This window comes from Orbicella franksi, chromosome 13 (assembly GCF_964199315.1).
Source record: "Orbicella franksi chromosome 13, jaOrbFran1.1, whole genome shotgun sequence".
NCBI classification, from domain to species: domain Eukaryota; kingdom Metazoa; phylum Cnidaria; class Anthozoa; order Scleractinia; family Merulinidae; genus Orbicella; species Orbicella franksi.
In genome coordinates, this window is record NC_138157.1 from 3,894,901 (window position 1) to 3,921,434 (window position 26,534).

The following is a 26,534-nucleotide window of genomic DNA, read 5'->3' on the forward strand; positions in this document are numbered from 1 at the left end:
TAGAAAGAAATAAAGATAGATAGATAGATAGATATAGATAGATAGATAGATAGATAGATAGATAGATAGAAAGATCGATAGATAAAAAGATAGATAGATAGATAGATAGACAGACAGACAGACAGACAGACAGATAGATAGATAGATGGATAGATAGATATACTCAACCAAGAGAATAGGATCAGAGTCTCTTGACACAACCTTACATCGATGGAGAGGTCAAACTCTTCTTAACGCTTAGACATAAACTGAGCAATGCATGCGCTACGCTGAAGACCAAGAAGTCGTCGAAAAGTAAATGTAGGGAGGAAAAGTCAGCGATAAAAAATGGAGAGATAGATTGATAGATAGAAAGATAGATAGATAGATAGATAGATAGATAGATAGATAGACATAGATAGATAGATATACTAAACCAAGAGAATAGGATCAGAGTATCTTGAGACAACCTTGCGTCGATGGAGAGGTCAAACTCTTCTTAACGCTTAGACACACATTGAGAAATGTATGGGCTACGCTGAAGACGAAGTAGTCGTCGAAACGTAAATGTAGGGAGGAAATGTCACCGATAAAAAATGGAGAGATAGATAGATACATACATACATACATAGATAGAAAGATAGATACATAGATAGATACATAGATAGAAAGAAAGATAGATAGATAGATAGATAGATAGATAGAAGGATAGATAGAAAGATAAATAGAAAGATAAATAGACAGATAGATATAAATAGATATATATACTAAACCAAGAGAATAGGATTAGAGTATCTTGGGACGACCTTGCGTCGATACAGCGGTCAAACTCTTCTTAACGCTTAGACACACATTGAGGAATGCATGGGCTACGCTAAAGACGAAGTAGTCGTCGAAACGTAAATGTAGGGAGGAAAAGTCACAGATAAAAAATGGATGAATGAAGAAAAACAACAAAAAATAATAAAAATCGGAAAAAAAAATACAAACCCGAAATACAGGGATTTAATCACTTGGTCAAGCGTTTAATACTAAGCTTAGCAATGATGATCAGAAAAGAAGCGCTCGCTGGAAAGCCGCACTTTCCTTGTGGTAATCGTCTCAAATAAGGATAACCTCATGACTTCGAGGTGTCAGATCTCTTTATGTATTCTCTTACAGCCGAGTGTTTCACTATTTCTTAACAATGCCGGTGGGCTTTAGCTTTATTTTTCGCCTCTCTAGCTCGATACATAAATGACATATGACCTATGGATCCACTGTTTACAGAGGATCCATTTTTCAAGTTGAGTGGCTCATAGCCACTTCCATAAAGTATTTAAGTGTTCCATAGAAACATTTAATATAATGGGACTCTTTCTTGATAAAATGAATCTAAACATACACTTATTATGCTTCTATCACTGTTAAGCTCGAGGAGAGGGGACCCGGGGCATAAGTGGGGCATTTGATTCCTCTCCCTACCCCCGGGAAATTGACTAAGATTCTGGGCTCCACTGTGGGGGCATTTAATTTTTTTGCGAGGAGGAAAGGAACAAAATCACATCATCACATGTGCTCACCTGTGCGGCCATCTTGAAATAGAACACGGGTGTTTTGTAGAGAAGCACTCGTTTTCAACGAGTAAAACAATTACCTCTCTAATAAACACCTTATTATGTGGATTGCGTAGATTTTTAATGTTAAGTCTTGTTTTTGTCAGACAATCAAGCGTTGGAATTCTAATATTTCATCCATTGACAGCAAGAAATTATATTATGCCTTTCTTGAAATGAACAGACCCCTGATCTTAATTTACCCCTTTTCGGGCCCTACCGTAGGAATTTTGACCAAAAATTCACCTGAAATTTCAAATGCCCCATTTATGCCTAGGGCTCCCATCTCGGGCTTAGCATTGATAGACGGATTATTCACTTAGTTCGCTATTTTATCATTTTTTTTTAGATCCTTGTGGGGCAATCAGATTGAAGAATTACCTGTCAATATCTTTCAGAACGTACCTGTAACATTCTCTTTGTAAGTCTTACAACAAATATTTCACCACTCGTTGCAGTGTGTTCGTCTAGCTGAGCCCGTTAGTCCTGTAATGGACATTTGTTAGTGATTGACGTTTCGACATGCAGGAGGAAACTAGCTACTTTTAGAATAAATTAGAAATTTAGTCGCCATTCGATTGCGCTAAGTTTCTTTGTTGTTTAGCTTTCCGTGAAGTCTGAGATTTTTTCTCCTCTGGAAGTCAGTTGCAACCAATGAAGAAACCCTATTTACATCCCCTATAACCATTATGTATACAACGAAGCTGCTATATGATGTCACGGACGCAACCTTTTTATATATATTAATTTTCCTTATTGATCTTAAATTTTATTTAAATATTCTCAACTACGCTGGTGGTCCAAGACTTTAAGTGAATTAAAATTTACAATGATATGCCACAATTCATCATAGAATAAAAGACAACAGACTGAAAAACTAAAGTAAAAAAAAACAAAACAAAACAAAACAAAACAAAAGTACAATATGGTTTATTTGATCTAGCTCTTTCCAAAGGATTTTCGAAATTAGAATTAACAGCAAACTTGTAATTTAAAGTTCTAATTAATCTAGGTACCTTCATGAAAGCCTTTTTTATAACCTAGAGAACTACAAGACTTAGCAGATTCAAGAGGAAGGCAGTTTCAAGACTTGGCCGTTTGATAGAAAAATAAGCCTAGAAGCGCACGCTTCCTGAAAATTACATTATAAATATTTGATATCTGCCAATTGCCTTGCGAATGAATGTGAGAACAATTTACAAGACAATGTCAACCATTCAGAACGATTAATCATGGACATTAGATGCGAGAAAACACTTGGTAAAAGTGCAAATTAAGAACCTGAATGTCTTTTCTGAACCAACAACACCCTCATAGCTTTAAACTACAAACAGGAAGTCTGAAAACAAAAAAAGTGTTGTAAAAGTAACTGTAATTTTATTTTAACTTCTAACTAATAGACCTTTCCAGCATTCCAACAAATAATGGCACCGAGTCGAGGTCAGGATGGACAAAAATACAGCAAATGTATGAAAATGTCCACCCCAACGTCTCTTTGGTGCTATTGTTCGTACGCACTGAAGTGGAATGCGGGAAGGGTCTTTTCTGAACCATGCCAGAATTTGTTTCGTCCCCCTTCATAATCGCTGAGTGCTTTCCGTGCATTATCGATTTCCACGTAAACTGCAACAAATATTTTAATCTACAAAGAGTTCAATTTCTCTTGTGTAATGTTACTCTTGTTTAAGCCTTGTTTAAGCCTCAGCTTAATGTTTTTTTTTTTTTTTCAGGGATTTGTCTAAGAATAAGCTAACTTCCATACCAGATAATGCGTTTTCTGCTTGCAAGAATTTAACGCAGTTGTAAGTAAAATGAATTTTGATTTTGTGGTTTGTTTGTTATGAATTCCAGGGAGATTGATCAGAGATTAGAATAGAAATTGAAGGTGACATATATGGAAAGTTTAATTTTGTTTTAGAATGTATGATACAGACATTGCAGCTAAAGAGCCAGTCCAATTTAGGTTGCAGGACAGTTGAGGAAAAGTGAGTAATGCAGTGTTTTCTTTTTCGCAAGGATGCTTAGCTTTAATTTAATCTCACAAGTCAACAATCGCACCTTTGCTGGGCTCAAGAATCTATGGATACTGTAAGTGACTGTTGTTTTTGTCAATTGGTACTTAATAACGAAGAGAACTTTTAGGTACTTTGCAATTTTTATGAATTCTTTTATCGCTTCGATTCTTCAAGCGAAGTGATAAAATGAACTGATCACTCACCTTCGTACTAAAATATAGTCGATGTCTGTCTTTCTGTCTTTCTGTTTTTCTGACCCTCTGTCTCTCTTTCATTGTTGCTCTGTCTTTCTGTCTTTCTGTCTTTCTGTATGTCTGTCTCTGTGAATGTATGTGCAACATACTACGGGAATGTACGCTACAAACACTGTAGTACAAAGGCTAAATGTTTTCTGTTTTTATTTCTGTGTCTGCTTGTCTCGTAGGATGATAATAAACAACAACCTGTCCATCATCCCTGAAAACACTTTTGCTGGTTCCCCATTGTTAGAGCTGCTGTAAGTAATCTTAGGCAAGATACAGGCAATATCACGATTCATTCTAAAGTTGAACAAATATGCGACGTTTGATGGGCAAAATTATGCAAATAGGAGGAAGGAACAGTTACATTTACGCCCCTTTAATTTTCGTTTCGAATTAACAAATTGACGTCAGTTTTTTATGCGTCTGTCCTCTTATTGATGATAACACTGTCAAAGTGGCTGTGGAACCACGATCCGCAGGCGAGTGGTTCCGCAGTAAACTTTGACAATGTTATGACCAAATTTATCATCAATAAGAGGACAGACGCATAAAAACTGACATCAATTTGTTTTTTACAATATCAAGACCCCAAAATGGTCAAATGCCGAGAATAAAAGAGGGGAAAAGACGCCGTAAACTTGCCGTAAACAAAGATTAGTGAATTTTATTCAAAATGAGGCAAACATTGTCAGTAGCTTTTCTCGCCTTTTGATTGGCTACTTAAAAAAGTCCATAAAATCTCATTAGTTAAAAAGTTGACAGTTTGAGACCTGAAAGTTGAACTTGAAAGCTTGCATAAATTAAAATTTCATCCGTCTGTACTCTTAGTGATGATAAAAATGAGCCAATCAGCGCGCGAGAAATTAGACAGTTATTGTAAAACTATTTCTTGATGGTCTTTTAAACTACGTCGAAGTTGGGATTATTAGGTGTCTACAACAAGAATTGGTTGGTCTTCTTAGTCTCGATTTAGACGATACACCTAGCCCGCGTTGCTTTTTCCCAGCACGTCATGCGAAAATCCCATACAACTTTCATCACTGGCCATGTTTGTGCCTACAATTTGCAATTGTCTTAGGATCTTAAAACATGTTTTTAAATGTTTTGACATTTTTGTGTCATACGTATACACCACAGGCACCAGCAAGTTCTTGGCTTGATTTACTGTAAACAGTTTGTGCTGTATATTTTTTGCAAGTTTGTGTAATGTGAAAACGTTGTACATACCGTGAAACATGAACTGATCAACATGACACGAGCGTGTAACAAAGAAACAATCTGAGTCCCCGACAGGAATCGAACCCTCACGGAGAGCAAGGCCATTTAACTGAGTTCATGTGACAGGCTTCGTGCATACTGCTAGGATCAGCACTGTCGAAGTCATCGTGAGTGTGAAAAGTGAATAAAGATGCTGATCCTGGCAGTATGCAGGACGCCTGTGACATATAAACTCAGTTAAATGACCTTGCTCTCCATGCGTTCTCCTAGCTCAGTGGACAGAGCGACCGCCCGATGTTCGGGAGGTCATGAGTTCGATTCCTGTCGGGGATTCAGATTTTTACTTTGTCCCACACTCGTGTCATGTTGATCAGTTCACTTTTCACATTTCATTACCGTGCTTAAAATTCACCATCTTTATTCACTTATCACACTCACGTTGTACATATCGTCTAAACTGACCCTTAGAGATGATAGATATATCAGCTAGCTAAAATATTTCCCAAAAATGTCTGGCGTGATCGTCTGGACTGGAATAGTCCTAAAAGGGACCGCTGTCGGTGATTGTAGTTTCCACAATGCGTTATCTTGAGAGTAATCTTGACACTAAAGATTACCTCTGTCTCCGGAATAGGAGAAATGTCACAAAAGAGCCATTTCCAGCTCCCTGCATGTCCCAATTGTTCCTGGCTGTTTTCTTGGTTTGATTTCTTTCGTTTTTAGGTTCCTTCATGGAAACCGAATCAAACGTATTGATGGTAACGTCTTTAGTGGCCTTAGTAGTCTTAAATCATTGTAAGTCTTCTTAATCAACTGGCAGCATGAGAGCAATTACTTAATATATCGATATACTATACAATAGACCTTCTTGTTAGGAATCCAATGGGGGAAACAAAAAGACTTCATTTTGTAATCGGGTATCAGTTATCTTCCCAAATAAAAGAAAGGAGTTTCACCAGATCCAAAACACAACGCATTCTGTCTGAAAAAAAAAAAAAAAAAAGGTAGTCCAATTTTTCTCTGGTATTTATTTTGTTATTAAACTTTTTGGACATGTTGAATCATTTCTAAAGTATGCCAGAACTGACCTTTGGAGTAAATCGAGATATTTTCTGGCCTCAAATTAAAACGTTGCCCAATTTTGGGTACTTAAGAGTTATGAAGTATCTGCACCTTCTACAAATGTAGTTGAAAGGCGATACCAATAAAAATAAGCAATATCTAGGAACACATCGATATTACCGGAAATAATGGAACCGATACCATTGTAAGGATTGTTGCTTTGTCCTTACGAGAGCTCATGAAAGTGTACAATTGTGTTTATTGTCGTCGTACCATAATATAAGTTGTGTATTCAGTAATTTTGTTACGCTAGCTACATTAATTGATGTTTTGTTTTCAGGACACTATTTGACAATCCTCTGCCGTTACTACCGGAAAATATATTCGACGAAATGCCATCCAATATGACCTTGTAAGTACAGAGTTGGCAAAAGTAAATTAATTATAAATTAATTATATAATCATATCATCATTTTTCTGACCAGAAGCTTATTAATTCAGTCTGGCCTTTTTTACCTGATTTTTACCGTCGTTACTAAACATACCTAGATCCCAGTCATGCTCTGTAGACAGCTCTCGCAAGTGATATATGCTGTCGGGGAAGCCACAAAAATTGAATTTAATAAGGCTATCAGTGCTATCGTACATGGTCTAAGAACTTAATGCTTTTTAGTAAACACTCAATCTCGGGTCATCGGTCGTTGAAAGTCGGAATAATGTTCTTCTCTGACGTTCCTGGGGCGACGTTAGGTGACGGCTAGGTATTGCCAGCTGTACAGCTTAAATGACATAACGTGTTAAATTGCAGGGCTGTTTCGTGCAAAAACTTCCAGAAGCTTCCTCCGGGGATATACACTACTTTTATGTAAGTAGCAAACAAACTAAGAAACACAGCGACCTTGTTTACTAAGATTATTAAAAGTCTAAGGGCAGAACTATTAGTACTGCCCCAAATCGATAAGCCATAGATAAAGAAGGGACAAATAAGTGAATAATATAATAGACTTCTTTAGTTCGGGCGGTTTGTTTTCCCATTGTAGACCACGTGATGATACTCTTGAGAATTTTTGCTTTCAAATTTTTAAATAGTCGCATGTGCATGAATGAATAATTTTAAGAAAGATAAAAGAAAAATTCTCTGGAGAATATCACGTGGTCTACAATGGGAAAACAAACCGCCCAAACTAAAGAGGTCTATTGCAGCAATATATTTTTGTGAACACAATATCTAATAAGACAATAGAGTTTATGCTCGCGTGCCTAAAAATGTTTTGGGCCCGACATAGAGTCATTTTAGCCCGAGCCGCCAGGTGAGGGTTAAAATGAACCCAAAACATATTTATGCTCAAGAACATAAACTCTATTACTATTATTATCACTTTGGAGGGCATTGCATTGAGAAAATATAAAACCGAAAAAAATGACAACGAAACAGTCTGAACAATAAATCAAGCGAAGCTGGCTAGAATTTACAAAATCTTGCCATTTGAGTTTTCAAAAGTTGTAAGAGCTTCTCGATTTTGATTGCCTGCTTACATCGTACGAATTTTTGATTCTCACTTTTTATTGGTTTATTTCAGCGGGCTAAAGTACATTTTAGCCCGCCAAATTCTCCATTTTAGCCCACAAAATGCGCCACAATGCTCGACAAAGTGATAATAATTTTAGATGGTACCCCAATACCACTTGAAATAAGACTATAAGTATATGTAATCGCATGGGCCCGAGGGCAATTAAGGATTAATTTCACGCGTATTTTCAAAGTTTTCACATAATTGCCCGAATCCTTTTACTTTCCCACCAAAAAACTGCGCTTTGCCGTATGTCGATTTTCTTTCACGTTAAAATGAAGTAATTGCATTTAGAACAAACTCAGAAGCGATGCGTTTCAAAATTCCTTTTCAAAATCCGTTTAAAGCTTTTTGAAGTAGGAAACAAACTTAATGCAGGCGTGCTAATCATGTCCTCTTGATTACCAAAAGTGCCCTCGTGATTAAGAGAAAATGCCCTTTGTCTCAGCCAATCAGCATTCAGTAATTTTGTCCCGTACAGTGCATGTGATAAGAAATATAAGCGTCTGTCCTCCAATAGATGATAAGTAGGAACCAATCAAAACGCGCATTTTCGGACTAATCATAGCGCGCGTAGTGTATGTAAGAAACAGAAATTATGTATTGTGTTCCTATCGAGATATAGAAACACAAATAGAAGTTTGGGAGAACGAGAAATATTATGGAAATACGAGCCTAAAGAGGAGTGTTTCCACAGTTTTTTCGAGTTCTCCCAAACTTCCAAGGAAACACGGAAAACAGGTTTTCTAATTCGTTTAGAAAATTCCGCGACGACAGAAAGAAAACAACTTGTTAATTTGATCATCAAAATATAAATTATCTTAGTTGGCATGCATTATTACGTCAACAGCTTGTGCTAGTTTTGTGTTTCTATCAAATTTTTGTATAAACCTACTAGCGTTCTATCACGAATGTCGTTCTCGGACTGGCTACGTTACTCGCTATCTATTCTGTTGTAGGTATTGAGTAGGTAGCAGCGTGCGGTTGTGGACAAAATGACGACCACTTCGTTGTCTTCTTCTTATTATTATTATTCCTCTTCGAAGTTACCCCACCTCTTTCATTGCTGAAGATTCTTCTGAAGGTTCTTTAAGAGAAAACAAATAAATCATCTGGCAAATGTACAAATTAAGAAAGAAATAAGCAAGAAAATAAATAAATAAAATCAAACAGTAAATGCAAGTAGTGAATTTCTAAGCGAGTCCGAGCTCGGCAGGGTAATAATGTCCTCAGGCAAGGAATTCCATTTGCTTATTGTGCGTGGAGAAAAAAGAGTACTTGTGGTAATTGGTTCTTGAATGTGAAACTTTATATGCGTGTGAATTTAAGTGGCTGTCAGCCCTACGCATTGAAGATAGCTCTGGCATTCCATCTGCAGCCACTAGACCATTGTGTAGCTTATACAACATGCAGAGTCTAATTGCTCTCCTCCTGCTTTGAAGAGATTTCCATCCCAGCTGAGCTGATCAAGTATTTCTCTTACACTAGCGGTAATATTGTTCTTCTTGAATACAAAGCGTGCAGCTTGTCGCTGTTCAACTTCTATTTTTCCGAAGTTTATTTCGATGTAAGGATCCCATGTTGTTGCTGCATAAATAAAAAAAAATCACTTCTAATAAGGGTCGAATTAAGCCAAAATATGCTACTGTCTTGAGCTTAGGAGCGTTTATCTGTAGATTTCCTTTCAGGGAAGCAAGTACTATTAGCTTGGCAGGTGATGTTATCAATATGACTGTTCCAACTGTTCACGAAATAGTAAGACCCACAATCAGCAACATAACTGGTTCACACATTGTCTTTTAATAATGCCTTAGCGCACCAAATGACACCACTCTTTTTTATCGCGCAATAAACTGTGAAAAAGACCCTGCTCCCCCTTTCGATGTTGCTTTTTTGTATCTCAAGATCACAGCAATTGCCGCAAAACATTGTTTGGGGGAGGGGGGCTGATAGGACAAGCTAGGAGGGTAAAAGGGGATCACAGTGATTAAATAGGGGGTTAAGAAGGTCAATGTGTCGACAATTTTGTCACAGATTGTAGCACGAGCTGTTGACGTAATCGCGAGAGCAAAGAAAACTTACATTTTCGGATGACCAAAGTAAACACGTTCTCTTTTTTTCGTCACGGAATGTTCTAAAAGAAATAGTAAACGTGTTCTCTGTGTTTCTATCTGGTCATAGAGACTTTCTTGGAATTTTGGGAGAACTCGAAAAAGATGTGAAAGCATTCGCCTGTCAACTCGTGCAGTCCCACAGTATTTCTCGTTCTCCCAAACTTCCACTTGCATTTCTGTAACTCGAGAGAGACACGGTACTTGTTTCCTATTTCGAAAGTATTGTATCCTACTTTATGTAATAAGTCAAATTATTCCCGCATTTTGATTGGTCCTCACCTTTCATCTGTTAGAGGACAGACGCAGAGATGACGTCGATACAACAAACATTTAGAATGGCGGAAAAGTTTTGGAAATTTAGGAAACATTTTACGTGACTGGACGAAGGAAAATGCAGAAAGTAGTCTTTTCGAGGCCGTGAAAAGGTATGAGAAGCAGGAATGGGAAAGAAGAGCACGTTTCTTTAAACAAAAAGACTCAGTCGAGCGAAACTAAACGAAACTCAAAATGGGTCTTGAAGTAATTTCAAGGCAAGAAAGCATGGCCTTGCTTCGAATTTAACAAAGAAACCCAATAAGCAAAATCTTTAAGAGATTACTTTATTACAAAAAATTAAATTTTCGCAATCTGAAAATGATTGTTTACTCAGATTAGTTTCTGGAAAGAAACATTACAACACCCCTTCTTAAAATGAACACATAAGTTTGCTTTCCGATGCGAATGTTCCCGCTCGTCTCAGAGCACAGCAGGGAAAAAAAAGTATAATGCACTACAGCTCACGGCCGTCTACGTCGCAGCTAGAAAGGGTCTCCGACACTATCTCAAACACTTGAGAATCACCAACCACAGAGGACACAAATTTCCACCGTAACTAACACTCCTTTCATTCAAAGCTCGAGTCGAATGGCCTCCAACGTAACCGCAACCGCAGGTTTTCCGAGTAACCTTTTTTAACTACAATGTTAAAGGCAACGTGCAGGTTTTTTCGGCCTAGCATTTTGACGGCTAAGTTTGTATATTTCGCAACTTAGTTCTACTTTCGCTGTAAGTCTTCTATTCCACGACAAGCGACGCTCGAGTCAAGTTTGACAGTGGCGTGATTTCCGTGAACCAATCACAGTTGTTTGCTATGCATAGCAACCAATGAGCTTGCTTCATTTTGCTTCATCATCTGATTACCCCGTAATGAATGATGTCAACATAACACGGGAACTGTTGTTGAAATTGAATACGCGCAAAGCACCTGGCCTGGACGGAAGGACACTGAGAAATTTGAAGGAGTTAGCCAATCCCGTAGCTAATATAGCTAACACAGTGTTTTCCGTTGAGGAAATCATATAAAACTGGCGAAATACCTCACGATTGGAAAACTGTCAATGTAATCCCAATGCACAAGAAAGGTCCAAAGTGTGATCCAAGCAACTACCGACCGATCACACTCACCTGCATGGCTATTAAGGACGTTTTTTATTTTTACTTCGGTCAGATAATAAGTTATTTGTGTCAGAAATGCAAAAAAAAACATTGGGGGTCACCGACTTTGTTTCAAAGATAAAGCGTATGGAAAAGTAGCCTGATTTTGAAAAATTGGCGCACGTCATTCAGCATAGTCTACAGGGGTTTATAGTTAAAAGTATCGCAGGTGAGTCAACGGAGGTAAACGATCTTAAACATATTTTGTAGGAGTGGGTCTGTTGCGTGAACAATTCCAAATATTACCAACGTTTTCGCAAAACTTAACCTTTCAAGAGGCATTTGAAACCGTCGCACAGATAAACGAAGAGCCAAAAAGAACGGAATTGGATGGTACATTTTGCAAAAAATTCCAACTTCTAGTCGATAGATTTTCTTCATTTTTCCGCTTAACGTAGAAAATCGATAGAGAAAATGATCCATCAAAAGAAAAATAGGAGTCACGGAACGTCCAAGATCGTTAAATCCAGGCAAAGCTATAGCAATGGCCATCTGCCCTATCATTGTTCTTTTTATTGCTTAGCGCGCGCTTTCATGCATGACGTGGTAAGTGAATTTGCGTGCGCAGTAACGATGCGTAGAAACAATTAGCACGAACGTCTTTATGCTGATGGATGGCATAAAAACGAGCTCTATTATGCACCATGAAAAGAATCACCACATTCTCTACCCGCTACAGCATGATTTCAGAGACAAACGCGCCAGCGAGACACAGTTACTCGGCTTCATCAAAGAACCTGTCAACAACTGTTACATGCACGATGGTGGCCAAACGGACATCTTAGTAATGGATTTTGGTAAAGCATTCGACACCGACCACTCAGTCTGCCACCGAATGCCCATTACAAAACTGATGAGCATTACAACGCTAGCTCAATGGGATAAAAAGTGGGACAGGAATTTCCACCCGGATAAATGGGCACGACCATATCCTCCCAATGACCAAACCCTCCAATTAGTTGACACCTCAAGGTACCCCCTATTTCGTCACCGTGATCCCTTTGTACCCTCTTAGCTTGTCGTTTCAGCTCCCCTTCCCCTCCCCCCCCCCAACAATGTTGTGTGGCAATAGCCCTTTTCACGGTCAATTTTTCTCATTTGCATTACAATGTAATACAACGTCAATACGAGGCAATTTCGAGCTAAAACTACAGAATAGCCCGAAATTGCCTAACCTACATGCTAGATTTTATTGTAATGCAAATGAGCAAAGTAAACCGTGAAAAGGGCTATTGCTGAGACCTTCAGGTACAAACAAGCAACATTGAATGGGGGAGCGGGGTCTTTTTCACAGTTTATTGCGCGGTAAAAAGAGTGGTGTTATTTGTGTACTATTGAAAGACAATGTGGCAACCAATTGTGGATCGTGGGTGTTACTATTTCGTGAACATTTGGAACAGTCATATTGATAACATCACCTGCCAAGCTAATAGTACTTGCTTTCCTGCAGGGAAATCTACTTATGAACTCTCCTAAGATCAAGACATTAGCTTATTTTGGCTTAATTCGACCTTTATTAGAAGTGATTTATTTATTTATATATTTATTTTAATTTATACAGCAACAACATGGGATCCTTACACCGAATTAAACTTAGAATGCAATATAATTGTAAACTTAGAATGCAGAATGCATTCTTAAGAAATGCCGGAGCAAGCTTGAATGCTTGACTTTTGAAATGTTCATGATCAGGAAGAAAAGTCTGAAGCTCAATACTCAAAGTGACCCTATTCACGCTACACTGCGATTTGCGATTTCCAAAGATTCTCTAAAAGTTGTCCCAAGGCCAGACGACCGCTTTCGAACATTTTACGAGAATTTCCGAAGATTCCCCAAATTTTCCGCGTGTCCGGAGGTAACCGAACCCGGACCGCTCGATCCGGGGACGACCGCACTAGCCATGAGGCCAACGCGGCTCCCACTAATGGAACCAAAACGATTTCCATAATGAAATCAAAAATAATATTAAAATTGATATCACACATATGTGAATAAAAGTGATATCTTACATGTTGGATATCGCTTCTATTCTCAGCGGTCTTAGCTCAGCGTATATAAGAGTTAGCAAATTAGCATTTTACCACTTCGAACTAAAATTGTAAAAGATACACACCTAGATATCTCTCTCTCCATCACTGTGGAGCTATTTCCGTTGACATGTATTTAGAACAAGTTTCTCAAGCGTCGGTCAACCCAATCGCCACCGTCATTGTTATATTTGTATGCTGTTCTGCTCCTGCTGCTGCTCCTCTTACAGCGCCTGTGGTAGCTCCTGCTGCTCTTCTTGCCATGGCTCCTGTTGCTCCTCCTGTTGCTCCTCCTGTTGCTCCTCCTGTTGCGGCTCCTCATGTCGCTGCTCCTTAATCCCGTCTAGCGCAGAAAACCAGGAGGTATTATTTTTAATTTTTTTTTCTCCCTATTTTTTATAGCAGCAGGCGTGTCACGGCTCCCTAGCTGTTGGCCTAGCTATTGTCGTTCTGTGTTTTTGTTTTGCTAGTTTTATGTTGCCCTCTGTTTGCCCTGTCGATGTACATTTCGTTTTTATTAACTCGAAAGCTATTTCCGCTCAAGCCTTTCGTTCCCTTGGGCTGTTTGTATTTTGCTTTGGCGAGTCCACATGGTTTTCCGGCTTGGTCATGCGACAAGTTAGAATTTCTATATGGCTTTTGGTTGTTTGCATATGCTGTTTTGTATTTGTTTGAGCGATTTACGTTGTGGTCATGTGTCTAATTGGCATTTTTGTTTTGCTCATGACCTTTCGCTATTTTGAATATGCTGTTTTGTATTTGTTTCTTTTTTTTGTTATTATTTTTTTAAATTTATTTTTATTGCAATGTTACACTTTATGTAGTGTTGTTAGCAACATTGATTGGTATTGCAAGTTGTTAGTAGTGATAGTGACGTAAGTAACTTTAACTTTGCAAAATTGTACACAATACAACAACCTTTTTTACACGAGTTAATTCCAAATAACAACGATATTATTAATAGGGAGAAAAAAATAATACAACTAACAGATGCAATACTACTACTGCTACTAATACACTGTTCTAACAACTGACGAAAGTAAATATGAACGAAAAATACGGGGCCATGAAAAACTAAATTTATTCTCACCGGGCTTATCTCTGCGCATATTGAGTTAAGGGCAATCGAACGCCGATAATTAAAGCCAGCAAAATGCACCGAGGCATAACAAAGGAAAGTAGCACACCCAAAACTCAGAGACAAAGAAATCCTAAGAAGAAGAAAACCCGAAACTAAAGTCCAAGTCCCACACTAGAAGAAGAAACATAATATACTTTGAAGTTTTATTACGAAATCGAAGCAGCCGGGCGTTTAAAGGGTGGAATGGCGGAGGGAAAGCCAGAGCGAAATCCTTAAGCGATTAAAATCGCTGATATACCTTCGAAGATTTGACACTGACAGAACAACCGTTGCAAGAGTGTCAGCCGGGGCTCTCGCCCTCAAGACATCAGCCAGCCTCATATAATAGAATACTGATGCATGGTCTCCATCGAACGAGGGACATGCTATCCGCAAGAAAAGAGCCTGACAAAGTCGAGGGTCAACGCGCAATTAGTTCTAAAACTGTCTAACGTTTATCCCTCGTCGATATTTGCTTGTTTGAGAAAATCCAAGCCACTACCATGCGGAGAGGTGGGGAGATAACCTGCCGCAGAACACTCCAGGTCTGAAAAAGGCCAGCGAGTAAAACGTTTGCTAAAGCAAAACCATAAGACTGAACGCAGGAAGTCGCCGGAAATGTGAGTATTATCAGGCGCCTTAAGCCGCCCATAGAGGAGTACCAAGATAATTAGCCCATGGGGTAAGACTCTGTGGCTTGGTATGCGTGCCCCCCCCTCTCCTCTCGCCACCCCCTACACACACACACTGAGGATTGAAAGTAGGTGGAACAAAAAGCTAACACGCATGAGGGGGAACAGGCTGCAAAAGGGAGACAGAAAACCGTGAACGGAAGTAAGAGCGCCTCAAGGGAGGGCAGTTTTATGCCGCAGTAATCCGAGAAGGAATAAAATTGCTAACCCAGAGCGGGAAGGAAATGGTAGGAAAGAGCGAGGCGGAGAGAACGGAGACCCATAGCGATTGAGAGAAAAGCGCCAAGACAAACACATAGGTACATAAAACGACGGGTAGCGCTGCTATGTAAATTGAATGGAAAGACATGATGGAAATTCAACTCGTGAGGCCGCAAAGAAACAACAAAAGTCAAAATAATAAAACATAAAAATGAATCAAGGGCAGCAAAAATTACATCCTTGAAAAACAGTCATATGCAAAACAACAATAAGTCATGAGGAAAACGAAGATGTCGATTAGACTCATGACCAGAGCTGAAACCTTTTGGAACCGCTCAAATAAATATAAACAGCATTTGCAAAGCAACTTACAACAAGTCATGATGAAAACGAAAAGCTCACAGCGGAAACCTTTTGGGACCGCTGAAACAAATACAAAACTATTCAATCATTGCTTACTACTTGGAAGATCTTACAACTACTCTTGTAAGTGCAAAAATGTTCAACCATCCTCAATAGGATACCTTAATCAGATTAGATGCAATTTAAAGATAAAAAACACGTTTTAATTATTACGGGAACACAAAACGCATTCCAACAAAAGTGGCACAAAATACTCCAGCCATTATAACTCCCTGATCTCTCCTTTGAACTTTAGTTTAAACCGGCAATTTAACTGAGTGATATTTGGTTTCTCCTTTTCATTTGAACAGCTTTGATTTCTATTTCTCATGGTTATCATGGCTAGCGGTATTGCTCGTGGGCGTGCGCTCACGACAGCGACGACTAGGGCTTTCCACAAGTAGCTCGGGATTTTCCAAAAAGTTGCCTGCAATTTCACAAAACGTTGCTCATTAAAAGTCAAAAGTTGCTTTATGTAACGAAAGTTGCTCAAAAGTTGCTCTAAAAAATGCTGCTCTCTTCCTTTATTTGGTCTGATGCAAAAGTACAACCAAAATTAAATTTCTAAGCATTTTTGTGCAATTTTGCGACGTAACAAGCGTTGCTAAATAGCTTTGTTCTTAATTAAAACCAAACTAGAAACTATCAGGCATACGATCGTGGTCCACGGCTTTATTCGTTGTTATTTTCAAGGTTGTCTAGGGGACAGGACTTTCACTACACAAAGATCTAGAAACACAGCTTTTCCTTCGAGTCGCCCACATCAGCAACATGTTTACAACTCACGAGGTATCATCCTGGGTTCACTTGCAACGAAGGTCGCTCTACCGTAAAAACCATACAATTAGACCACCCGAGTTAGAGCACATGGTCTTCGAACACGGTCGACGAAGTCGCGCCAACGCAGCATTCTGATACAAGAATGAAATGGATCGGACTAAAAAATAAAGGACCATTTTCTCTAGGATAAAGCATTCAGCTTTGTTCTAATATGTATTTTTTCCACAGTGGCCGTTAACATGGCTAAAGAAATCATTAAGCGTTTCAGCCACTTCATTCTGGTCTCTGATAATTCTGTCATTTTCTTTGAGAACAATACTGCTGTTATTGTAGTCTATGAATCACGGTACACTAAAGTCACTAAAACTTTTTTCCATCTGCATGTTTTTCTTTGCAGAGTTTCTTGAAGTGTTTTAAACATCTTGAAATGTTTAATTTCTTTTCCTCAGGGAATGTGCTCCGTCGGCGTCTTTCCATATAACCCTGTACGATGAAGAATTTCGTTTTGTGGGTGTTCATCTTTTTAATTCAGGCTTGATATGTTCTAAATGCGGAACGTCCATACCCAAACCTCACTACAGCTGCAGCGTCTGCAGGTTTTGCATGCCTGGTACCTATAGCAACCGTTTTTCTTCTTGTTGGAAATGTCCTGCAGGTAACTGTGAAGAGTTTTCTGATATATTAATTGCGTTCTATGTCTGAAAATGGCGCCAAAAACATAAAATTTTAATATGACAAAAGCCTTATGCATGATGACGTCATACTATGTAATTTCACCCCGAAGCACCAGTTTGAGAGAACAAGCATGTAAACGTTTCTGAGACAATCTCTTTAAGCCGCAAAGATAAAAAGCATAACTCGGTAAAATAAGCATGAAGGAGTCGGAACTTTGAAAAAAATCATGTGAACCATAATACTTGGATTAGATGAACTTTCACCATGCGTCGTACCCACGCATATAAGTACTACATTTATTTAACTTTCAAGTCCCGAGCGTTGTGCCTGTAAGATGATGCCGCTCATGTGTAACGTTCAATACTACTACTACTACTACTACTACTACTACGACGACGACGACCTGTAGAATTGTTGTACTTATATTGTTTTATTTTTTCAATTACCTTTATTATCTTTGTTGAGGCAATATAAATATTACATTATAATAATAATAATAATAATGATTAATAATGTAATAATAATCAATTTTATTCTTTAAATCCCAGTAACTTTTTCTTTACGTGATTTATCTCTTAAAACATTTTACTTACATTTCATAAGTTATTTTTCACTGCAAAAAAATGAATTTCTATAACCTCTTTGAAAAGATTATTTCAAATTGTAAGTGATAAATAATAATACTAAAATACTTAAATCTTGCTAGTTCCTTATCGATTTCAAAGGCCCCATTAATTCTAAATGTAAAGATTAATAATAACAATAATAATAATAATGATAATAACAACAACATATGAAATGCTAGTCCTCAATCAAAATTTAAACAATAATCACCTCGTTTTCAGGAGGTTTTTATCAGGATGAAATGGGGCAACTTGACTGTAAGAATTGCAGCACGGGCTCTTACGTTCCAGAAACGGATCATCCTGGAAGAAGCGCAGCCGACTGTCGTGCGTGTCCCTACGGTAAGTGACCATGCTGAATACATAGACTAATAACCAAGATATTCAAACAAGTTGTCACCAATTCAAAAGAATCGGTTAAAAAAAATTCAAGGTTCAATCGTGATTTGAAGTCGTGCTGTCTGGGTTTTTCAAGTAGATGTGACAAGTACGTGTATCACTCAGCTATGAACCTACTAAGCGTTCCATCTTGGACAAAAAACTCGAGACAGTTTCCGCTTTCGCTAAATACTTGCTCTCTTTCTCTCATTAAGCATTATCTGTCTAGGATAATTTTTTGGCGTACATGTGTTTTTTTAGCAAACATGTATTAGCCTTTTACTTCAACATTTAACTCTGTGGGGTATGTCAGTCTTTTTAAATAAAGAATTTTTTCCCTCGAAATAGCAGGTATTCTCCTGTCTTGACAATTTTTTACCCACAATATAGGCCAATTTCGAGTTTTGTCTATTACCACTGAAATTATCACTGAGGGGAATGGATGATAGCTCTAAGGAAATTGAACCGACAGAAGCACGACGCGATAGATGCGCCTTGCGAAAACGTCCGGAATTACATTCTTTGCCATGTCGACAAACTGGGCACGCTAACTTGAATAAGGAACTCATCAATTATGTCTCCATGTGAGGAAATGCAGTTTGTATCGCTATTAGTATAGGTAATCATACGGTTTCGAGTTCAATTTAGAACTAATTTGCACGAGTGAGTTTTTCAAAAAGTTGAAATTGAGGAGAAGAAAAGTATGCTGTGATGATGGGTGGCCTGTATGTCGAAATGGCTTCGTTGAAAATGGTTGGGCAATAAACATGAAAAATTACGCGCGGAGGAAGTGCCGGAAGATCTTTCTTGAAGCCATTTTTTCTCATTTGAGAAAACTTTTTCAAAGTTTCAGCACAAAATTTTCGTTATCATTTTACGTGATGTCATTATCTTAGAAAAGTTGCTATTGTCTTTCAGTCAATCATGATCTAGAATTTCGATGTGTAATTTGCACTGGTGTTACACTTTTTGCACTGGTGTTACACTGCACTGCTTTTAGCCAATCAGAATCAATTAATTTTTTCATGTGTATTGTTACTAATGAAATTCTTACATATTTAAAAACAGGTACCCAACCTAATAAGACAGCTGGTTATCGTGCATGCAGTTGTCTTCATAATTTTTACCGCTTGGATCGTTTCGGGCCCTGCACGGCTTGTCCAGATTACGGCCTTACCTGTAAAAACGATACAGCGATATTGGCACCAAATTATTTCTGGAAGTGGAACAACAAAACGACGGAGGACAATTACACGAAATTCGTTGAAAACATTCACACGTTTGGACCTGAATACAATAGCAATTGCTCGATATTTCATGGGCCATTGCCCAAGCCGCTGAAATGCCCCTATCCAGGGTCCTGCAACGGTGGAATTGGTTCAGCGTGTGAGGTCGGATACCAAGGTACCTTATGTGCAACTTGCTCTAACAATCACTACCTCCGATTAAACAGATGTCTGGAATGTCCAAGCATGACTGCTACAATCATTTCATGTGTTGTAGTGATTGTGGTCTTTGCCATGCTCTTTGTACTGATTCTCTGGGGAGACTCAAGACGCTCAAGAAACGATGGTAGCCGCACTGTGGCAGATGTCATCATGTCCTGCTCCAAGATCGTGATTGGATTTTATCAAGTTGTTGTTGGCATTTTCTCGGCATTGGCTGGGGTTTACTGGCCTGTAATTCTCATCTCCATGGAAAAATGGCTGAAGTTCGTTGAAGGAAACATTTTGCAGTTTGCACCACTGAGCTGCATTAATCCTTTCCTTCGACTGGACCCATTCACACAGTTTACTTTGGCCATTGTTATTAACATCTTAGTCGTTTCTCTGATATTGCTCTATCTCTTCCTGAAAAAGCGACACATCAACAAGCTGGAGATTTCCATCTCCGAAAAACTTAAGAAAACCTCAGGCTTGAAGAAGTCGTGCTATCGAAATATTCTGTTATTTCTTCTTTTGTCATACCCAATCACAAGTAAGAAGATTATTGACATTCTGCCCTTGCCAGGAGTTTGCGTGAAGGTGTGCTTTAACAAAGATGGAGGTGAATGTATTTCTTTGTTGAAGGCTGATTATTCCATCCGTTGTTTCACCGCTCGGCACGATATCTTCTGGCACATTGCAGTTGCCTTCGCCCTGTATCCTGCTGCCTTTCCGCTGTTGCTACTGTTTCCTATTTACAAGTACCGGAAGTGTGATCCTGACGAAGAAGAAATGGCTTTTGGCTTCAGAGTGTTTTTTGAAAATTATAAAGAGGGCTACTGGTTTTGGGAGATTGTGGAGATGTACCGAAAGCTTTTGCTAATCTCATGTATCCTTCTGTTTGAGTCCGAGAGCCGTTCTCAAATTGGTTTTACCGTGATCGCAGCAAGTGTTTCTGGAATTACGTACACTATCTTTCGACCAATGAAAGGAAAATTTGAAGATCGACTACACACGTTTGCGCTTTGGATAATCTTCTTTAATGTTTGTCTCGGTGCAATATATTCACAGCCTGACGTCAGCAGGAATCACGGAGAAAACAACTCTATGTTTATCAATGTAGTGTTTGTTGTTCTCAATGGTGCCGTGTTGATATGGTCCGTAGGTAAGTCTGCCCTGCAGCACAAACAAATTGAATAAAGTCAGATGAAGTTTAAATAATTAAATTGAATTTGATAAAATATGGTATAAGGGAATTGTTGTTTAGCTAAGTACTATACTACTAGAAGGAGGGATAAGATAATGTAGTACAGGTGTATACAGTTATATTGCAAACCCCCTCTTCCTCCTGTGGTTACGGCTTGATGCATGATTTCGGATTAAAAAAAAAAAAACTTGTCCTTATTTTCGATAACCGTTATTGGACGGAAAATAAGTTAAAATCGGTAAAATTTCATCCGGTTAGTTATTTTTATTTATTTATTTATTTACTTATCTATTTCTCTATTTATTTTTGATGCTCTGCTTTAAGTTTTGAAGTACATTTCTTGAAATCAAACAGCTTACGTAGTGCGAGTCAAGATATCGATTAACTATTGCAAAATCATCGTAAAAATGAATTTGGCCCTCAAAAAGAAACTGGCCGCAAATTTTCTCAGTATTGAGACTAGCCGATTTTTGATGACTGTGCCGGTTCTTTCCAAAGTTTGCCCCCTGCAGACCCCATGTATCTTTTTGCTTTGTTCTACAGTGGAACCCCAATAATCCGGTCAACAATGGCTTTCCGAAATCGGGCCGTGTGAACTTGGTGGCCTTATTATTGTGGCTTTTGAAATACAAAAATCAGTGACTGAGCTTTTGCTCGCCCCAGAATTAGTTGGCCTTAATAACGAGGTGGCCGCGTGAACGGGGTGGCCGTTAGCGCTAAGCCGCGGTTCCACTGTATCAGGGACAGTCGCCTTAAAACGTCTGTCATGAATTGAGGTACCAAATAAGGAGAAGCCTCAGCTGCGCAAAGGACCATTAAGGGGAGGACTAATCGACCCTCTTCATTGAAAACACGACACTCATTTAATCTCGTCTCATTTCTTTGTCTCATCAGCAAAGGGATTGCTTTATCTGAGAGAAAACTGGAGAGCACTATCTTCCTGCCCAGTGCGATGTTTTCACCTAATCTGTCACAGAAGAAACAATTACCAGCTTATTCAATAAACCAACAGACGAGGAACTCTGCTTTGAGGACTAGAGCTACAGTGTGTGTGTAGAAGACTTGCCAGTGATGGCTATTTAATGTAATATTCATAAAATTGAAATTCAGGCGTTTGTTTTGTTTTGTTGTTGTGTTTTATTGTCAGGCTAGCTAAACGTTGCACCTAAAATAGGTTTATTGCTAATTAACTGCGAAAGTTTAGTATGCATGGTGAGGATTTAATTTTTCGCTGTTATTTTCGTGTTCCTGCTACAAAACAATCAAAGGTTTTGTAGAGGACATTACCCATATTTTTCTAGAATTTTTATGCTGCTTTTCCATTTTTCGTCCAAAAAACAGGACAAGTTTTTTAAAAAAACATTAGGTAATATATAGGAGTGATATCGTTCTTAGCAACGGTTTGATTGACCGTATCCAGGGATGCCTATGAGAACATATCGTCTTTCTACCCCTGCACAATGTTTAAAGAGATAGGTGTCCTACCTTTTTGAAAGCGAGAGTTATCTGAAACGTTTACCTCTTTACTCAGAGTGGTCTTTTAAAATCTTCACTTTTTGTCTCTTAAAAAGTTTTACTTCAGGCAGTGCCTGTAGCTTTTTTCTTGGGTCATGTCCACACTACACCGGAAAAATTTCAATACATCCACATTACACAAGCAGCAATCACCGGTCATTTTGGATTTGTGTTTGAGGAAAACTCGGTCAGAGAAAGCACGTCATTATCGTAACGCCATCGTTTTCGAAAAGCTTCGTTTTCAAAATGTTTTGCGTCCAAACAAAAACAAAAAGCGGGTGTTTTCAAATTCCCTTGGTTTGTAGAGCGTTTTCGAAAAGCTCCGTTTTTGTGACGGATTAATGTGGACGGTAGGCATAACCTTAGAAAAAAAGGCGTTTTCAAATCCCTCCGGCGTAGTGTGGTACGCTGCCTCAGTTAGTCTTTGTATAAATTAAGGGTGTGTTCGTTACGTTTATCTCAGTGCACATTAAATGCGGATAGGTTACTTATTTAAACTACTGTGCTGGTGTAAACTGTAACATTTATATAACAGTGCTATTTCAGCTGTTATATTTACGAAACATGAGAGACAAGTAGATTATCTATTCTTTAAGAAGTTGTGCTAATTTAAACATTCTGTCGATTATAAAATCGTGCTAATTATAACATTTGGCTAATTATAATAGTGTGCTAATTATAACATAGTACTGCATGTACCCCATGGTCACCATGAGAGATTCGCAGAATGCAGGTCCAGAGTTACCTTGTTATTTTGTGCTATTCTGGTTTTCTTTTAGGAGAGTGCACTCGACGCCTTTTCTTTAATACATATAACTTGAATAATTTCATAAGCCGACTTTCAACCCTTGTTTATTGCTAAAAAACACATTTTTAAATCAACAACCGAAAATTTACGGACAGATATAACATAATGACAAATTCCAATGTTTTCCTGTGTAATTTATGTATAGCAAGTAGAGAGCTCCTCTATAAAATACGATTTGTTAATATAGTCTGTGACAGCTGGCGCCAGTTTCCGTGGACTCGCAAGTTCTAGAATAGAACTAAAATTAGTATAATTGACATCAAACTTCATGCTTAACATTGTCACATTTACAAGCAATGTTAAGGCTAATTTTTTTAAATCTAATTTGTTAAAGTATTGTTTTTTTATGTACGAATATTAGCCAATATTTGGGATTGCGTGGTCGTTTATCGTAAACAAACTCTGTGCGACCTATCGGAATTTTTCCGCTGATGAATAAAAACTAAACAGCAGTTATATTGCCGTCTCTTGGTTCAGGTTTACTCTTGCAGATCTTAGCTTCAGAGAACTTTCCCATCGATTCCAAACGATATTCGACCTTGGCTGGGTACAGGCTTAACTATTTGTCGCAATTGGAACTAATCAACAAATGTAATATCCTGTTCCCACAGTTAGCATCCCAAAGTGAAGGTAAATCAAAGTCGTGTTCATGAATAGAGGAAATAATTATCTCAGTTGAGGTCCCCATATTATGCGGACACCCTCTATTAAGTGGACAGCCGCACAAGTCCCATTTGTCCCTGATATTTACTATGTATAAAAACAAGTTCTGTAAAAACAAAATGTAAATCGCTGCATTTCTGTGACAAGTGTAAGTGACCGCGGACACAACAAAAAAAAACAAAACAAAAGGAAAAAAAACAAAACATCCAACAGGTTTTTGTGTTGAACGAACACCTTATCCTTGACTTTGAAAAAACTATTAAAAACTTATATTTAACGGTCTCTGTTAAAAGGATATTTTGATTTTTTTTTTTCCACGTTTATTTAAGTTTGCCGACAAAGTGTTGTTACAGAAATGCGGCGATTCATCATTAGACTTTGTGTTAACAGAACTTTTATTCTTGTTTGATTGTGTAAACCCTCACAAAGGGTCTCATTGAACCTCAATGGCCCGCGAAGAGGTACTCCCAGAATAATTGGGTGGGGGTGTGTGGCCCGCTGAATATGATACTGACCATATTCTGTAACTGTGACGCAACGTCCACTCGAATTTATGGCACAGTAACAAAATTTTGGTTCCTCAGCTGTTACTTTTGTGAAATAAGGTTTATTCAAACATTCTGCAATGGTTGTTGCCATTTGTTTTGACGATTCTTTATTTTGCCTCTCTGAAATCTGCAAAAGAACTCGCGCGCGAAATCCCGCCAGCTACGCAGGCTAGAAAGGCAAATATTGAGCAGCTAAAATTGAAGTAACTTCTCATCAATAATTTGATGGACCACCCTTTAATATATATAAATTTAGAGAACAATACGAAAATACGCGCGAATAAGAAAATACGCGCGCCGATTGGTTAAAAATCGTGTTTCTGCTACTAAACAGAAACACAGAACTAGCACGATCTGTTGACATAATGATGCCGCGAGCAAAGAGAATTTACATTTTGATGATCAAAGTAAACAAGCTGTTTTTCTTTTTTTCGTCGCGGTGTTTTCTAAAAGAAATAGAAAACATGTTCTCTTTGATTCTATCGAGTTATAGAAACACTCGTGAAAGTTTGGGAGAACTCGAAAAAAATTTGGAAACACTCGCCTGCGGCTCGTGTTCCCCCACTGCATTGTGCATTGCACGAACTCAAGAACGTCTGAGCAACAAGAGCAGAAAGGTTAGAGAATTTGTTTACGAATGTATCTATTCGAGTACACCTAAGTAAAACGCCCTGAGAAACTTCGTAAAGTATAATAAAGATAAAATCTCGAACTAAACGATATTCTCTCGTTATTTCCTTGTAACAGAGTTGTGTGTCTTTACAAGAGTGAAAATCATGTAGCGAATTATTGTACATGCTGTAAGAAACTAATGTATGTTGACCCCAGCAAAACAATTCTTGGCTTGCACTGTCACGCAATCCTGACGCAATTAAAAATTTATTCCAAAACCATTTAGTGGATAAAATCAAGAAATTGTGATGTTATGGGAGATTAATAAAGATGACACTCCTCTAATTTTTAAGTCTGTGCGTTTTCCCGAGCTTAGATATTCGTCGAAATATTTTGCACAAATTTACAGAGACCAGTATGGAGCCGCCATGCCCGGGGGGGGGGGGGGGGCACTGCCATATATGGGCTTTATAGGTATGTGCCGGTGTGAAGGGTATGGTTTTCGAGCAGTTGACTCTAGGATAGGGTATATAAATCAGAGCGTTTGGGTCTAGAATAGGGTATCATTCTCCCCAAAACTGACTAGTTGGTTGAAGATTTTATCTAAACTAAGGAAACCAGGAATTGCCACCCAAAAATATAAAAAAATCAAATCGGCAAGTTTAAATTTACGCAAATCAACCGCAATAGTGTCGATAGATGGGGGGATTTGGAGTTTACTCTAGTATAGGGTAGCAATAGTGTCGATAGATGGGGGGATTTGGAGTTTACTCTAGTATAGGGTAGCAAAATTCAGCTGAACCAGCTCTGGTATAGGCTAAGGGTTCCAGGGACCCAGCGGCACACCCCCAAACAGAAATTCCCAAAGTACCCCCCCCCCCCTGGCCGCCATGTTGGTGTACTTCCGCGGTACGCCAACATTGCGGCCGGAAAATAGTGTAAACATCTGGAACTTACTTTGGCTATAGCTATCTAGGCGACTGGTTATCTGTACTGAACAAACAAGCATTTACATAAGCACTTTTCCTAATACTTTAACTTCTGAATGGGCTAAAAATCACGAGATAAGTATATGATTTCGACAAACGCGTTCGTAGGTCTATGTCACGCACCGCCATAACTACGAAATTCAAATTGTCTCGCTTGCTTGGGAAACGCAAATAACAACGACAAAGGCTAAGGAAAATAGACTGAAACGTTTATGGACTGATATAAAGACCTTCACTCATTTCACACCCTAAAGACCTGCAAACGACTAATAAGCTATTAATCGATTCCAAGAAATGCGATCAAAAGCAGAATAGCCTAAGCACATCAACTCGGTTGAATTTCGTACAACTTCAAATGCAAAACATCTAGCTCAATTGCAATATAGCTAGTGTTTCTCAGTATAACGACTGCCTGGGTACACGCAGCAAAGCGTCTAGTTCCAAATAATACCTCTGGCTCGGAGAGAAGTAAAATCGCGTTACTTACGGTATAATACCAACTTTGAAACTTATACCAAAAGGAAGACGCTTGCGGGCAGCTAATAAACAAATGACGTATGTTTATTTTTTTTATGTATTGTAAGTGACGTTTGTAGGACAA

The 26,534-nt window shown here is 38.5% G+C and overlaps 1 protein-coding gene across 1 annotated transcript; it reads left to right on the top strand.

Annotated features, from left to right (window-relative positions):
• Positions 1 to 3,456: 3,456 nt before the first annotated feature.
• On the top strand, positions 3,457 to 22,496 carry LOC145465247 (uncharacterized). The gene is made up of 9 exons (XM_081449025.1): positions 3,457 to 3,662; positions 4,014 to 4,085; positions 5,773 to 5,844; positions 6,452 to 6,523; positions 6,920 to 6,976; positions 16,941 to 17,146; positions 18,012 to 18,131; positions 19,236 to 20,756; positions 21,693 to 22,496. Exons 1-9 carry the CDS (start codon positions 3,592 to 3,594, stop codon positions 21,800 to 21,802), a joined length of 2,301 nt encoding a protein of 766 aa, XP_081305151.1. The 5' UTR covers positions 3,457 to 3,591; the 3' UTR covers positions 21,803 to 22,496.
• Positions 22,497 to 26,534: the final 4,038 nt, after the last annotated feature.